Source organism: Onychostoma macrolepis, chromosome 09 (assembly GCF_012432095.1).
Source record: "Onychostoma macrolepis isolate SWU-2019 chromosome 09, ASM1243209v1, whole genome shotgun sequence".
NCBI lineage: Eukaryota > Metazoa > Chordata > Actinopteri > Cypriniformes > Cyprinidae > Onychostoma > Onychostoma macrolepis.
The window spans coordinates 17,488,714-17,505,345 of record NC_081163.1 but is presented as its reverse complement, the minus strand read 5'-3'; the positions used below and the strand labels follow the sequence as shown (position 1 = coordinate 17,505,345).

The 16,632-nt window shown below is 36.9% G+C and overlaps 2 protein-coding genes across 2 annotated transcripts; one reads left to right on the top strand and one right to left on the bottom strand.

Moving 5' to 3' along the window:
• Positions 1-590: 590 nt before the first annotated feature.
• maip1 (matrix AAA peptidase interacting protein 1) lies at positions 591-5,911 on the bottom strand. Its single transcript, XM_058787685.1, has 5 exons — positions 5,469-5,911; positions 2,458-2,529; positions 2,231-2,357; positions 1,852-2,005; positions 591-1,470 (listed from the first exon to the last, which is right to left on the bottom strand). Exons 1-5 carry the CDS (start codon positions 5,769-5,771, stop codon positions 1,392-1,394), a joined length of 735 nt encoding a protein of 244 aa, XP_058643668.1. The 5' UTR covers positions 5,772-5,911; the 3' UTR covers positions 591-1,391.
• Positions 5,912-6,107: 196 nt separating this feature from the next.
• tyw5 (tRNA-yW synthesizing protein 5) lies at positions 6,108-9,686 on the top strand. The gene is made up of 8 exons (XM_058787684.1): positions 6,108-6,379; positions 6,455-6,609; positions 6,720-6,789; positions 7,135-7,179; positions 7,332-7,469; positions 7,786-7,873; positions 8,006-8,122; positions 8,657-9,686. The coding sequence occupies exons 1-8, from the start codon at positions 6,299-6,301 to the stop codon at positions 8,938-8,940; spliced, it is 978 nt and encodes a 325-aa protein (XP_058643667.1). The 5' UTR covers positions 6,108-6,298; the 3' UTR covers positions 8,941-9,686.
• Positions 9,687-16,632: the final 6,946 nt, after the last annotated feature.

Sequence of the window (16,632 nt, the reverse complement as noted above, 5' to 3'; positions counted from 1 at the left end):
TCACGACGCACACAGGAGAGTAGCCAATGGAGAGGGAGAATAGGTTCCGGGCTTGGCCAATCAAAATTGACAGTGGGCGGGATGGCAGGAGAAAGGTGGGATCATCGTGGAATATTTCTCCTCTATTTAAAACGCAGAAAGACAAATTCATGGTCCATCGTGTCATCTTGAAAAGCAAAGGAACGTAGTGCCTGCATCGCGCATAATTACACATCAAATATCAGGAACTCATATTATGCAGTACACTTTCATATCCCCATTATATGTCTTACTATAATGGATATAAACATGGTACTATTAAAAATCATATTAGTTGATTTTCTATCACAATTTCTCTGGATATGCTTGTATGTTCCCTGTAACTGACATAAGCAATGAGTAAAATTTTTTTTTTTAATTTAGTTGGTTTGCTATAAAATCTTTTAACTTTAAAGCATTGCAATTAGAAAGTTACAGAACACAGTATAATATAGTATTTTGTTGTATAATATTTAATTGTATTTATTTTTGCTACAGAGCTATAATTAATAAAGTCTGAAGGTGTCTGAGATTGACCAGAGCATACTTCAGAAAGTCTGGTGTGCACTTTTATAGAAACAAGCATGTTATTAAGCATTAAAAGGTACTGCATTTTGTTCAATGAAGAGAAAAATAAATAAATAAATAAAACCATGTACAAAACCAAGAAAAATTACAATGATGGAAAAATAATATTTGGTTCCATATTTCTTTTCTGTACATGACATCATAAAATAAGTAGATGCCATTAGAATTACTAACCATTTATAATATTCTGGAGAAAATTAAATGTACAATATTTTTATGAATTATGATATTTTATTACATGTTTTTTTGCACTAAAACTTTTTACATAACATGGAAGGTTTGATAAAATCGTTACAGAACTTACTGGTCAGTTCATCATTTTGTATGAGCCTGTCTTTCAAAGTATCCAGGCAGTGGTCTTTGTGGCTTCAATACTAAAGAATTGCTCTTTTTCTCCTGATTTTTCTTGTATAGGTTTACAGTTCAGTTGCAGTTTGCGCAATGTGCAGTCAACTTCACCCCAAAACTCATTACACAGTGTAAAAAAAAAAAAAAAAAAACTTTTTTAAATGACCAAACTGATCAACGAGGAGCAAACCATAAATTACAAACAACAAAACAGTTAATAATATGAAATCAGTGAGAAGAAACCCACTGAAGCATACAGCAAATCAACATTTATAACCTTCTGTTGCCCATGGAAAGTACCTGGAGCTGACAATATTTCAGCATTATTTTTTCCCAGTGAAGCTTAGTGAATTGTGCCTACATGTTTTGGCATGATGAGCAATATTAAATGAAAAAAGCATGAAAAAAAAAAACTCTCCTATCCAAGTTAAACACACTTAATCAAGAAGTTTTGAGTGCTCTATTCTCGTGATGATCCAATCTGGAGTTACACCTTGGGTAAACTCCCTTTGGAATCTGCCGAAAAGGAAAACAAGACAGACAAATGTTAGACTGATGTTTATATTATAATTTACAACAGTTATAACATAATACTGATATTTCTATGACCCTAACCTGTAGTTTTCTATTGTTCTAAATATGTATAGTTAAATTAAAGACTGAACAAAATTAAGCATTTCTTGGTAATTGAACTAAATTGGTTTTATCTAATTGTGTACTTAAATTTAACAGCTGACAGCTATTCAACCTAATTCATTACATACCTTTCTATCAAAGTTATCTGACATTATGAAGATGAATTTGTTCTGACACAGTTTAAACTGTGATTGTGTGAGAAATGTTGAAGGTGTCTGAATAAATTTTGGTTTGACTGTATACATGTAGGACAATACTCACTCATAATTGGCTGTCAGCAATCTCTTGGTCTCTGGTCTCTCTCCCTCCGCACCAATAGTAACCTGGAATATTCTTGCTCCCTCCATACTCTCATCAGGAAGTCTGGCACTTGTCAAGTACCAAAAACGCATCAAAATACTTACATATTTCCTCCCTGAAAGCAATGGGAAAACACTGCAATTATTTTTTTCATCATACATATTAATTTATGGTCTACGTTACACAAAATTCTTTTTTTAAATAGTAACTTAATGAACGCATTAAATTTGGCTGGCATAAGAAAGAGTCTGATAAAAAGGATAAATATGCCGCCCACAAACAATAATTAAACGTATTACCTGGGCGAATATTGCGTGGTGTGAAGCTTATAGGGTCTCACCGCTATCATCATAGTAAATGCCCACATCTCCTGTTGTTGTGTACATGATCTCCTCAGACTCAGCAGACAGCGCCCTCTGGTGGCTCCCAGGCAATTGAGCGCATTTTTCCTCGAGTTTCCCTATTAGCTATGGGAGGGAATATCAGATTAATTACATCAATAATCTTAAACAGGTAAATAACATTAATAATATAATATAAAAGTGATTGGTATCTTCATGTACTTACATCTTTAGCTACTAATCCCTCAAGAGCCTCGAACTTGCATTGAGACAGCAATCTTGATACATGTGAGAAAGCCTGAGAGTAAAAGGACAAGTTTAAGCACTCTGTTTATTATCTCTGTGATCATGTAACTCAAAACTACATTGGTTAAGTTTTCCCATTTAACACAATCTGTTCTCTTTAATTGCAAAAACATACACACTAAAACACTATCCTAAAGTCTATTGTACACAGTTTACACGTACACTACCACTCAAAAGTTTTTGAACAGTAATATTTTTTATGTTTTTTAAAGAAGTCTCTTCTGCTCACCAAGCCTGCATTTATTTGATCCAAAGTACAGCAAAACAGTAACATTTTAAAATATTAAAACTTGAAAATAACTTTCCTATTTGCATATATTTTAAAATGTAATGCATTTCTGTGATTTCAAAGCTGAATTTTTAGCATCATTACTTCAGTCTTCAGAGTCACATGATCTTTCAGAAATCTTTCTAATATGCTTATTTTCTGCTCATAAAAAAATATGATTATTATTGTTGTTGAAAACAGCCAAGTAGACTTTTTCAGGTTTCTTTGATGAATAGAAAGTTCAGAAGAACAGCATTTACCTGAAACAGAAATCTTTTGTAACATTATAAATGTCTTTATCATCCCTTTTGATCAATGTAAAGCATCCTTGCTAAATAAAAGGATTAATTTCTATAATCCCCCCCCCCAAAAAATAAAAAAAGATTTCAGATAAATGCTTCTTTAAATCTTTCTATTCATCAAATAATCCTGAAAAAAATTACTCAACTTTTAAATATTGATAATAATAATAATAATAATAATAATAATAATAATGATGTTTCTTGAACAGCAAATCAGCATATTATACTGAACAAAATTATAAACGCAACACTTTTGTTTTTGCCCCCATTTTTCATGAGCTGAACTCGAAGATCTAAGACTTTTTCTATGTACACAAAAGGCTTATTTCTCTCTAATATTGTTCACAAATCTGTCTAAATCTGTGTTAGTGAGCACTTCTCCTTTGCCGAGATACTCCATCCACCTCACAGGTGTGGCATATCAAGATGCTGATTAGACAGCATGATTATTGCACAGGTGTGCCTTAGGCTGGCCACAATAAAAGGCCACTCAAAAAGACCACCATTTGCCTCACGCAGTGCAACACATCTCCTTCGCATAGAGTTGATCAGGTTGTTGATTGTGGCCTGTGGAATGTTGGTCCACTCCTCTTCAATGGCTGTGCGAAGTTGCTGGATATTGGCAGGAACTGGAACATGCTGTCATATACGCCGATCCAGAGCATCCCAAACATGCTCAATGGGTGACATGTCCAGGGAGTATGCTGGTCATGCAAAAACTGGGATGTTTTCAGCTTCCAGGAATTACAGATCCTTGCAACATGGGGCCGTGCATTATCATGCTGCAACATGAGGTGATGGACGTGGATGAATGGCACAACAATGGGCCTCAGGATCTAGTCACGGTATCTCTGTGCATTCAAAATGCCATCAATAAAATGCACCCGTGTTCGTTGTCCATAACATACGCCTGCCCATACCATAACCCCACCGCCACCATGGGCCACTCGATCCACAACGTTGACATCAGCAAACCGCTCACACACACAACGCCATACACGCTGTCTGCCATCTGCCCTGTACAGTGAAAACCAGGATTCATCCGTGAAGAGAACACCTCTCCAAAGTGCCAGACGCCGTTAAATGTGAGCATTTGCCCACTCAAGTCGGTTACGACGACGAACTGCAGTCAAGTTGAGACCCCGATGAGGACGACGAGCATGCAGATGAGCTTCCCTGAGACGGTTTCTGACAGTTTGTGCAGAAATTCTTTGGTTATGCAAACCGATTGTTGCAGCAGCTACAGGTGGCTGGTCTCAGACGATCTTGGAGGTGAAGATGCTGGATGTGGAGGTCCTGGGCTGGTTTGGTTACACGTGGTCTGCGGTTGTGAGGCTCGTTGGATATACTGCCAAATTCTATGAAACGCCTTTGGAGATGGTTTATGGTAGAGAAATGAACATTCAATTCACAGGCAACAGCTCTGGTGGACATTCCTGCAGTCAGCATGCCAATTGCACGCTCCCTCAAAACTTGACACATCTGTGGCATTGTGCTGTGTGATAAAACTGCACATTTTTGAGTGGCCTTTTATTGTGGCCAGCCTAAGGCACACCTGTGCAATAATCATGCTGTCTAATCAGCATCTTGATATGCCACACCTGTGAGGTGGATGGAGTATCTCGGCAAAGGAGAAGTGCTCACTAACACAGATTTAGACAGATTTGTGAACAATATTTGAGAGAAATAGGCCTTTTGTGTACATAGAAAAAGTCTTAGATCTTTGAGTTCAGCTCATGAAAAATGGGGGCAAAAACAAAAGTATTGCGTTTATAATTTTGTGCCGTGTAGAATGATTTCTGAAGGATCACGTGACACTGAAGACTGGCGTAATGATGCTTAAAATTTAGCTTTGATCACAGGAATGAAATATATTCAAATAGGGAGCAGTTATTTTTAAATAGTAAAAGTATTTCACAATATTACTGCTTTTGCTGTACTTTGGATCAAATAAATGCAGGCTTGTTGAGCAGAAGAGACTTCTTTAAAAAACATTAAAAATCTTACTGTTCAAAAACTTTTGAGTGGTAGTGTACAACCAGAAGCAAACACATTTACATGTCCATTATCAGCCAATAAATAAAGAAATAAAAAATATATATATATATATATAGAATTAAGATTTTAAAATTGTATCATTTTCCCATATCCTTACAATAAAATAAATAAATACAACAACAAAATTCAAATTTGAATGTTCATTAACATTCAACCAAATTTAAAATGCCTAAAAGACAGAAAAATTACCATTATAAAATTAAGGCATTAAAATGTGCCCATAACTATTATAGGACAGGCACTGTAATAACTGACATTGTTTTTTTTCTATCTCATAACGATTTGTCGGTTATTGGCATTCACCTGTTTGGCTCCTTCCATGAACTCCTCAATGCTAAACTCTTTGTCGAAGTAAGTTCGGATGAGGAAGAAGTAGATGCGGGTTCGGAACCAGATGAAGGGGTTCGGGATCCCAACAACCACAACCTTCTGGTTCTGCTTGTGTCTCCCTCGCTCAGAGCTGTACTGGCGAGCATCGCACACTGCAGACGCCACGGGGGCGAGTCGTCTGGACCGATTCGCTAAAAATGACTTCGATGTAAAGAACCGGATCAGAATCGAAACGGGCCTGTTACAGCTGCAGCACCTCAGTAAGGGCAGCGCCATCTTTCTCCCGTCATCCTCAGCGGCCCATCTGATATTGAAATCCGACTGACAACATCCTAAAGAGACAACGGTTCCACATAGATATCTATAACAGATCTTAACACTATATCAGTATTTTTCAGACAACGCAGACTCACTCTTTATTTAAATTATTAATTAAATGTATACTATGTCAGTTGTTTGTGAAAAGAATACGTTAAAGACGTGTAAATGAGTCGGTTCACTTAAATGAATCAATTGACTGAATTGGTCAGAGGAGTTCTCGGGTCAACAACTCATCTACTCATTTAATCCATGATTTAAACACACTTCTTAAAACGTAATAAACAAAAATGTATGTCTACGTGGGGTTATTTGGATGATTTAGTTCAGAGCATAGAGACTCGGCTTTTAATTCGGTTCTTTGAAACAATCTGTTTAAAAGAGTCGACTCGCAAAAACGAGTCGAACTTCCTATCACCATATTCCAAGAAAGGCGGAATAGAGCAGATGGCAGCGAATCGAGAGTAAACTTTAAACTGTCAGAAATGGATTGTCAGGAAAAGCTGGAGGTGCCCGTGTACACCGATGTGGACAGAGAGACTTTCTTGAGGGATATATATCCGCTGGTAACTCGTGTATTATATATTAAACAACCATTTATTGCCTTGTTGTGGTAAATGAATCACACGTGTCTTGTTTAGCGTAGACCAGCGGTTCTGAAGCGCGTGCCCCTGGGGCCCTGTGTGCGCGCGTGGACGGTGAGTTATCTTGCGCAGAAGGGGGGAGACCGCGAGGTCAAAGTGCATGTGTCCCCAGAGCCCAGGATGGACTTTCTGCACAAGAACTTTGTGTACAGGTGTGTGTGATTTAACATGAGTCATTTATAGACCAACACAAAACTGTGTTGATGGCAAAATCTCAGATGGCAGAGGCTTTTGCATCTGAACTCTTCTACTTCTATTTCAGGACTCTGCCATTTGACAAGTTCATTCAGAGAGCTGCAGAGGCAAAGCACTCAGATTTCTTCATTAGTGAGGTTAGTTACCTTTAAAAAGTGCATTTTAAAGTATTTTTGGTTCTTCATTTTTTTGATTATAACATTCTATTTGACAAATAGTTTGTGCCATTTATGCTAAATTAGTATGTACAAGTTTAGCTGCACATTCTAGGCAGCTAAATGCATAAGTGGGCAGCAGAAAACCTATGTGTTTGGTTTGGGCCACGAGTTGGAAAAGGTTGGAAACCACTGGACTATATTTTTGCATAGCCTATATTAACAAAATAATATTTTTTTATTAATAATAAGTAATGGCCCTCCTACTATGACCGTCGTGACCCACAGGTTGAAAACTGCTGAAATAGATCTTCTTGTTCCCAACAGGATGAAAGCTACTACTTACGCTCACTTGGAGAAGATGTTCGTAAGGTAGCTTAAATTACTCTTAGTAATGAATGTCGTGCCTGTTTTGGACTGTAGAGTTTAATCTGAATATAGGTTGTAATGTGGCAGCATATTCACTGTAAAATGCCTGTAATATATTTTTTACATATATTAATATTGATTCCTTCCCCTTTCAGGAACCAGCTGATTTAAGGAAGCAGTTCCCTGACCTGGCAGAGGATTTCCATATACCACAGTTCTTTGAGCCAGAGCAGTTTTTCTCCAGTGTCTTTCGCATCAGTTCCCCTGGTCTGCAGCTGTGGACACACTACGATGTGAGATCTCAATGTCTATAGGTGACAGTGGTCAATATATATATATATATATATATATATATATATATATTATTTTTTGCAAACAAGCTAATGAAATGTTGCTCACTTGAATGTCTTTGTTTACACTAACTTTCTCATCATTGCTCAATTTACCCATACCACAATTAGCATAATACTTCTATTAACATCTTGAATGAATAGCATCTATCACTTTTTGGGCTAAAATCTACTCTGCCATTCAGACGTTTGGGGTCACTGGGATTTTTTTTATTTTATTTTTTTTAACCATTCTTGTTATTTTATTGTTTACCATCAGGTAATGGACAACCTTCTGGCTCAAGTTACAGGAAGAAAGCGTGTTGTTCTGTACAGTCCCAAAGATGCCCTTTATCTCTACCTCACAGGTAGTACTTAACAAAATGACTGTATGCATTATATACATAACACATACATATAGTAAACGAACTGCGTAAAGTTTCATCTGAATGTTATTTTGCTAATTCACTGTAACTTTAATTGTGACATTGTTTTTTTAGGGGACAAGTCTGAAGTTTTGGACATTGACACAACTGATCTGCAGCTTTATCCTGAGTTTGTGAAAGCAAGTCGCTACGAGTGTATTCTGGAACCAGGAGACCTGCTCTTCATTCCAGGTATTCTATTCTTAAACCAGACCAACTAGTTATACATAATCACAGCACCATTATAGAAATGTATACTTTTAACATTGTGAACTACACATACATACACAGAGTTCTGGCATGAAACTCTAGATGGTGCAGTCCGATAGGTCTAACTCAATCTGACCTAATGACATCATTATCACATGGCACCGCTGATTGGTTCTCTCCTGTATCGGTAGCCAATGAGATCTCTGCTCAATATTCAAATATATGACTAGTGCTTGTTGTAGCAGTTCACAGCGTGCTTCAGTAACCCTCCACCTTCCCCAGCTCCATCTGTAAAGATCTGCTACGAGGTGATTCATGTACGCTATATGGGGTTATTTCCCCAGCAGCAGCAGCGTAACAGATCTATTCTGCCAAGACCAAATACATTAACATTGTCATGTACATTACCATGCCAATCCCTCAGAGAGTTGTCATGACAGAACTAAGTGTGCTCTTATCCTGAAGTAGTGCTTAATTGCATTCAGAAAAATACTACTTTTGTTTGTATTTCCTCAGCACTTTGGTTTCACAATACCCTGGCTCTCCAGTTTGGAGTTGGTGTCAACGTGTTCTGGAAACATCTGCCACCTGAGAGTTATGATAAGAAAGATCCATATGGAAACAAAGACCCAGTAGCAGCCTCTCGAGCCCTGCAGTCACTAGAGAGGACTTTAGGCATCTTGGAAGAGCTGCCACCTGATTATCGGGATTTCTATGCTCGTCGTATGGTGCTGCGGATTCAAAGCCGGGCCTATCTTAGGCAAACTATGGAGGCATCACAGGAAAATACAGACACATAGTTCTCTCACTGTTTACACTGAAATGGAGCTATAGAGTTTGAGAATGACAATAAAGACATTTTAGTTTCTTTCCAAAAAATGTATTATTAAATGTATTAATATACTGCTGGTTTAAAGCATGGTCTCAAATCAACAGTTCTGGAGCACGTGCAGTAACTATTAGGACACAGTTCTGACAAAATTAGGCTTTCTGTAACAACTGTTGGTAACACTTTATTTTAAGGTATCCTTGTTACACGTTACATATACTTATTATAATAACATTATATTACATTATAATGTTACCTATAATAACAATTAATTACGTGCAAGTAACCCTAACCCCAACCATAGTAAGTACATGTAGTTAATTAATATTACTCTGTACTTTAAACTTTAACAAGGACATCTTAAAATTAAAGTGTAACCAAATTGTTGAATTGGACCAGTTGCTTCAAAAAAACAAACATTTTCTCTACTTGTAATGGGATTAAAATTATACTGTGCTTTAGAATGAGGATTGTCAATTGTTTGTTCAACCAAAACCTATAATATTTACTTGTTGTACGCCCTAAGATTTAAAGATAATATGTGAATAATTTATTTACACATTTGTGGTTATTGTCCATAGTTCTCTGATGTGGTTTAATTGTCACATGAAATGCAAGTAAAGGAATAAAATGTTTTTAGTAAGTAATTTTTTTAATTGATTTTATTTTGAAATGTATTTACATTATTATGATTTCATCAATTATTAGGTTTTCATTAACTTGTGAACCCCCTGCAGTTCCTTCACAAACTCCTGTTAGCCAAACCCTGCCTTAGAAGCGGCTGTCAGATATTTTTATTGAAGTCCAGTGTACAATACTCTGAAATACAAAGACCTGATTCTCTAGTATATAAACAGACTTTAAAGGGATGCTATTATGCTCTTTTACAAAGTCTTGATTTTGTTTTGGAGGTGTACTAGAACACAGTGGCGTTCCGTCCATATAACCTGCGAATGCGCCGCATACCCAGGCCGTCTGAGAGAATGAGTTTACGGGCTAATTAATATAAACATGATTATAAGTTGATCTCTTGTCATTTGAGATGTGACTTACAGCTTAATAAAGTGTTGGGAATATATATGTAAAATTATTTATTTGACAAACAACGGTCATTTTCTGTAAATCTACGTGAGTGACGGAAGCTTCCGGGTAAGCGGATTCTCCGCAGCTTTGGCGCCTCCGCTCCGCTCTGTGGCTGTGACTCGTCAGGATTGCTGCGCGTTCTCAGTGATTTGCTGGTATGCGCGTGATTTCATGCACTTCAAGCGCTCGCGCAAGCGGGAAAATGCGCTGTTACTGCCAGATCTCGATTGCCGAAAATTACATTGTGTTTGATGCAAAACTGACTCGACTAAATCATATGCAAAAAAACATCATAACTGTATATTTTCATGCTTTCTCAAGCAAAAACACATTGCTGGTCATAGACAATGTTGAAGACGTTATTGTCAACAAGTGGTAAATAAATAAAAAAAAGGTTTATAAAAATGTATTTAAATTTTTTAATAACAAACATCAGGAAAAAAAATAAGAAACAATACCTTTGTTTTCCGTATTGTGTCGCTTACAGTTAAAGTCCTTCTCTGATTTTATTGTTGTTTGCAACGTTACTCGGCAATATTATTATTATTAATAGTATTTTATTTATTTTATTTGTATTTTCATGGTCTATTGTTGGAGTAGTGTCACCCGGGTTGGAATTTTAACTCCTATTCACTGGGAATAAAAAAATAAATTAATAAATAGCCTAAATAAAATAAAATAAAATAAAATAATAATTCAGTCTATGCAGAGACGTATAGAGCGGGGGAATCCCCCATCTCTGAATATTAAGTGTAAACATTATTTGGCGGTTTTCACTTGGGAAAAGCAGCTAGTTTTCTAGCATTGGAATAACTAAACCTGAAACTATAGACGAAGGATTGGAGATTAATTTAATTTACAAATAAGGTAGGAATGTGCATACTTTTAAATCGACACCTACCACGGTGTCTTCTTTGAGTGTGTTTTAAAAACGATGAGGAGAGGGGGGGGTGTGGTCTTAATCTTAGTACTCAGCATACCCGGTTAAAAAGGTCACCGCTCGCCACTGCTAGAACATGACATGCTCTCATGCTTGGTGGTTCGGAAGACGCATTATTTTTCACATAATTTACATTATTACAATACCTCTCTCCACAGACTGACACAAACGGTTCGATTAGTTCCGGGTTTGATGAAGGCCCGCCTTCCGACAAACGAAGTGTGTTGTAATTGGTTAGCTGTCCCAGTGAGTTGTGATTGGCCAACAGCTTAGACGGTGTTTCAGTACTGCCCCGCCCCTTGCCAAAGCAGCAAGTTCCATCTGGCTTCGATATTGCCATATCAACTGCATTTACTATGTACAGATAAGTGCAACGGTAATATGCTGTGTTCATTGTTCTTTAATTCTAACATTATAACATGAATTGCAGTGAAACTGTTATACATTTGAATTTATTTATACCATAGTCCAGTGTTTCCCACAGACAGGCTCTATTTGTGGCGACATATGCGTATTCATCCTCTGCCAGCGGGAGGCGCTGTTGGAGCGGGATAGATAGAGGTTTCCGCGGTAACGCTGTACACAAAGCAGAGCTCTGCTCACAAACGCTTCTTTAGACATTGCAAGATTAAAAGAAAATGACATCCAAAATTTTCTGAAGAACAGTCGGTTTCCTTCCGAAATACGGTGATATAAAAACACCTGCAACGGGTTTCGATTTTGAAATGTGCAGTGCTCATGTTTATTTATTCAACGACGTCAAAGCCTTTTGGAAAATCTATTTGTGGCGGTCAGTTTTGATATTGATACACAAATAAATCAATATATGGGAAACACTGTAGTCTCATAATTGAAGTGTAAATTATGCAGATCACATCATTATCCAGTATTGTACTGTCAGCAATTTATGAAAACGTTTTCATAAATTTACAAACATAATTAGGCTATTTAGGTGCATATGTATTAACTTGCGAAAACTTGACACTACAGCAGCCTTTAAGAGCGATTTCAGATTTTTTTTTAAAGGATTAGTGCATAAAGAGTTCAGAGTTGTACAATTTATACATGTTCAGAGAGGCATTGTGTCTTGTGTTTTTTGCTGTTCATGTGGAGTTTCACCTTTGAATTGTGATGGGATCTCAAAGTGCTCTTCAGTTCAGATTTGCAAAAGTGGTGACAGACAGGGCATGATAATGGAAAAGAGTATCAGGGCTCCTTAATGGACAATGGCCCTTAATTTTCATAATCCACTAGTCACATTGATTATATGGTATAAAGTGCTATTTAAAAGGCTGCTGTCTTGCTTGATCAGATAGTGGGTCTGATCTACCTTTGATAATCATCAAATGATATTCCTTGCATTATTGTTGTCTTCTATCTTCAGTATGTGGTAGGAAAATGTTCTAACAGAAACTTGTTTTATTGTTGCAGACACAAGTACGATCCAGTAACAGGGAAGCCACTTAGTTCCAAAGATCTTATTCAAGATAAGAACATGAAAAGGTGTGTTGAGGAGTATCGTACATCCCAGATAGAGGAAACGGACCTCTAAATGAAGTAGACACTGTTTTGGCAGTGATTCATCTGCATTAAATCACACAATACTCTTTATCTATCATATTCATTCTCTTTGATGTGTAGTAATTACAAAATTCCACTGCGTATTGTTCATCTGACATTTTGTGTATCAAGTATTTTACAAAGTTGATTAAAAGTTATACAAGAGAGGTTATTATGGAAGCCTATTTCTAGCATGGGATAAAAAAAAGATTTAGATACTGTAACTTCTTGCAATTCTGAGAAAATTGTGAGATAACTCAATTGTGAGATGTAGAAGCATAGCCGCGGGAACATATTTTATCTGGGGGGTGCTGAGGGGCGGGGCTTGATGAGGCAGGGCGGGGCCTTTGACAAAATCCTATAAACAGCCCAAACTCTTATAGATTAACATACAAATTAAGATGTAGCCTATATGCGAACCAATAGGCTTTATTTCAATATTTTTTTCTTTAATATTTCTATTATTTAAAGGGATTTTATTAAATATTAACATCTCTGATATGCAAAAGTTTTGGTCAGTGCACTTTATCGAATTCTCTCATCAGAAACGCAGATGTAGCCTACCTACGTGCGATGTAAGAGATTAATTCATCATACACTGCAGACAACATCACTGATTATAGCTTATAGTTTTTATTTTTTTATTTTTTTAGAGTGCTTACACTCAAGCTTCAGTATTCTTTGACAATGTAAATGTTCTTTGTTCGCTGTATCTGTTCGTTGTTTGAATAATAGTGGACATGCGCGTTATAATTAAACTTAAAATGTATTTTTATTAAATTTGATCAGGTTAAATTCAAATTCAGTCTTATTAAAATATTTTGTCATAATATGGATAGCCTACTTGCCTAAAACGTTATGATGTGCGTAGTTAATAGATTACATTAGGCTACAGATTAGACAGTGGTTGAGCGCGTTTGACCAGAGACTAGAGCGCAATTAAAGAGCAGTGCGTATTGACGGTGGCCGTTTTGAGAAGCGAGAAAGCTTCGGAAAACAGCTCATAAAAGGACGAGGACGTGATTGGTTTTTACAAGTCGGAATGTAAAATTACGGTAATATCACGTGAAATTCTGTCGGTGTGAGGGAGAGATGTACGGAGGCGCGCAAGAAAAATACAGCCGCACTAGGCTATATATTTCTGGTCAGTTTAATAAATAATCACAACAATTAAGTATCTTGGGGATGATCGAGGGGCAAAAGGAAAATCTCAGACCCGGCCCTGCTGCAGCACCCTCAGCACCCCTAGTTCCCGCGGCCATGTGTAGAAGTGAGTGAAAAACTTTTTTTTCCTCAGAATTGTAAGTTCATATATAGCAATTATGAGTTTATAACCTGCAATTATAATAATTGCGATGAAAAGTCTGAATTGTGACAAATTCAGAATTAACTTTTATTATTTTTAATTCTGTGGTGGAAAGAGTGTTGCATATTGTTGGTTCTGTTTATTTTAAAGTAAGAATACTTCAATTCACTGTAAGAAAAATACATTTTCAATTTCCTTTATTCAGAAAATTAGAAGTTCAGAAAGGTTTCCATTAAAGAAATATCAATTGTAAGAACAGTTAATTGTATTCACATTTACATATATACAAATTTTAATTTTACATTTGAAAAACTTTGCTCAAATATAATCAGCCTTATATATCAGCAGATTTTCATTAATGTATACATTTGTTTAACGAATAATAATAATAGTTATTATTATTATTATTATTACATACATTTTCAGCATTCATTTGTTAACATAGGGTAAGATTTGCCATTATATTTCACAAATGTTGTTTGGATTTAAAGTATATTAAATATGCAATTTCCATATCAGCCTGATTGTCTCTGTTTATATGTATTCTGAGGTTCCAAATAAAAATTTCCTTTTTTTGGAAATACAAGACAATATACATGACAAAATGATACTGTCACAGGATGTTGCGATGAGAGGAAGACAATGAATAGTGTTCCAACACAAAGCTTAAAGGGATAGTTCACCCAAAAATGAAAATTCTGTCATTAATTACTCACCCTCATGTCGTTCCAAACCTTAAGACCGTCTATCATATTCAGAACACAAATCAAGATATTTTTGATGCTCCCATAGACAGCAAGGATCCTTATACAATCAAGGCTCAGAAACGTAGCAACGAGATTGTTAAAATAGTCCATATGACATCAGTGGTTCAACTGTAATTTTACGAAGCTATACGAGAATACTTTGTGTGCAAAGAAAAAAATAACTTTATTCAACAATTCGTCTCCTCCGTGTTACCCTGGCACCATTTTGGAGAGCATCACATACATAAACAACGTATGCAACATATGTACGCAGATACGTTGTTTATGTTCCGATCAAAGCATAAACAACGTATCCGCATACGGTGTTGCTGATACAGAACAGCATACGTTATTTACATATGGATACTCTCCAAAATGGTGCCAGGGTGACGAGGAAGAGACGAACCTGCTTTGGCTGTACAGGTGAATGTCTGGAGTGCAGCAGATGGCCCGTAAGTCCATGGCGGAAGTGGCGTGATGACTGACCAAGGGGGAGTCGGCAGGACGAGGGAACTCAGTTGAGATGAAGGTCTGAGGGTCTCTGGTGGAGCCGAAGGTGGGAGGAGCCAAGACGGAACCAACAGGTCAACGGGCTAAGATAGAACGTAGGGATCCGAGGTTGGAGGCAGAGCTGCAGGATCCGTCTGCACAGGTGCTAATGGTGGTTGCTTGACGTCATAGTAGGGCCTCCCCAGAGATGGCACAGGGTTGCAGACATCCAGCAGCGGTGGGGTTGGAGGACTGGATGAGCTTGGTGGTGTGATACAACACGGCAGGAAAACAGTAAGAACAGCACAGTCCATGTAAAATCAAAGACATGAAGAGTTCATAGTTCATAAAGTTATTCGAGCTGTTCAGAAACAGCAGTGATGAAGGTAGTGGGTGTGATAAGGTGGGAATCGACAAGTCCATATCAAAGTTTATCGGCCAGTCCTCGTCCGCAGATATCGTGGGCTCTCACCCCTGGTCAGACTCATCCTGAAGCTCCTCTTCCGGGGCAAGGGTCAGCTCTGTTCTTTTTCCCTCAGGCTCTGGCTGATGCATCACGGCGGTGGGTAGATTTCCGTCTGCGGGGGGCACACACGAATACTCCTCAGTCGATGGTGGTGATTCATGTTTTGGGTCTGGCTGTATTCTGAACTGGGGGCATGAGACCGATGATGATTTCCCTCCATTTTAATCCGTTGGTGTCTGGGAGGTTGATCGGGAGGTGTAAAGTAGCCCCGATTCGGAAAAAAGTTGTCAGGGTCTCATCTTCAAGGGAGCTGGCGGCTGCCAGCCAGCAAAACTCCCTCACAAAAACAAAAAAGTTGTGTCTCTCCTGAACCACAGCAATGAACAAAGCCCGTTCATCCATTAAGTGGTCTGGTATTCTGTCAGGGGATGTTGTGATGAAGGAGATGAAGACGATGAATAGCTTTCCAACACAATGTTTAATGACAATAATCCAACAGCAAACACACTGGAAGGGCAACACACTAAATGAAACTAATAGTTTAATAATAGGTAATAGTTTAAAAAAAAAAAAAAAACGTCTGGCCTCTTAATTTTTGGGTCACTTGGTACATTTGTGGTCAAAAGTGATTGATTTTTAAAGAAAATCAATGTAATATATTTTTGTTCAATATAATTTTTTATTATTATTTAGAATTTATTTAGAGGGGATTTTATGATACTATGTAATATTTATTTTAAAAAATGTAAAAGCAATTTTTCCCATTAAAATGAATATAATTTAAAAAATTTTTTTTAAATAAAGCATTTTAGATTATTATTTTTAAACAAAGCATTTTTAGATTTTTCCATTTATTTTCTTTTGGCATATATATATATATATATATATACATATTCTAAAAGACTACTTTTTATTAAGGTTTATATATTTATTTGTTAGATAAGGTTTTCATATTTTTTATATTTCCCATTCTTGTTGGTCTTTTTTCACTGTAAATGTATCAAGTGTTACTTTTTATTTTTTGACCCTTTAACATATCTGAATCATGTCCATGATTTTTTGTGTGTTCACAT

Excerpts from the sequence above, each read along its gene's own strand:
- maip1 (XM_058787685.1), bottom strand. The coding sequence starts at position 5,771 with ATGGCGCTGCCCTTACTGAGGTGCTGCAGCTGTAACAGGCCCGTTTCG. Across the intron at positions 2,006-2,230 it reads CATTTACTATGATGATAGCG|GGAGGAAATATGTAAGTATT; the intron begins GTGAGACCCTAT and ends CATTGCTTTCAG. Across the intron at positions 1,471-1,851 it reads TTGCTGACAGCCAATTATGA|ATTCCAAAGGGAGTTTACCC; the intron begins GTGAGTATTGTC and ends CCTTTTCGGCAG.
- tyw5 (XM_058787684.1), top strand. The coding sequence starts at position 6,299 with ATGGATTGTCAGGAAAAGCTGGAGGTGCCCGTGTACACCGATGTGGAC. Across the intron at positions 6,380-6,454 it reads TGAGGGATATATATCCGCTG|CGTAGACCAGCGGTTCTGAA; the intron begins GTAACTCGTGTA and ends TGTCTTGTTTAG. Across the intron at positions 7,470-7,785 it reads AGCTGTGGACACACTACGAT|GTAATGGACAACCTTCTGGC; the intron begins GTGAGATCTCAA and ends GTTTACCATCAG.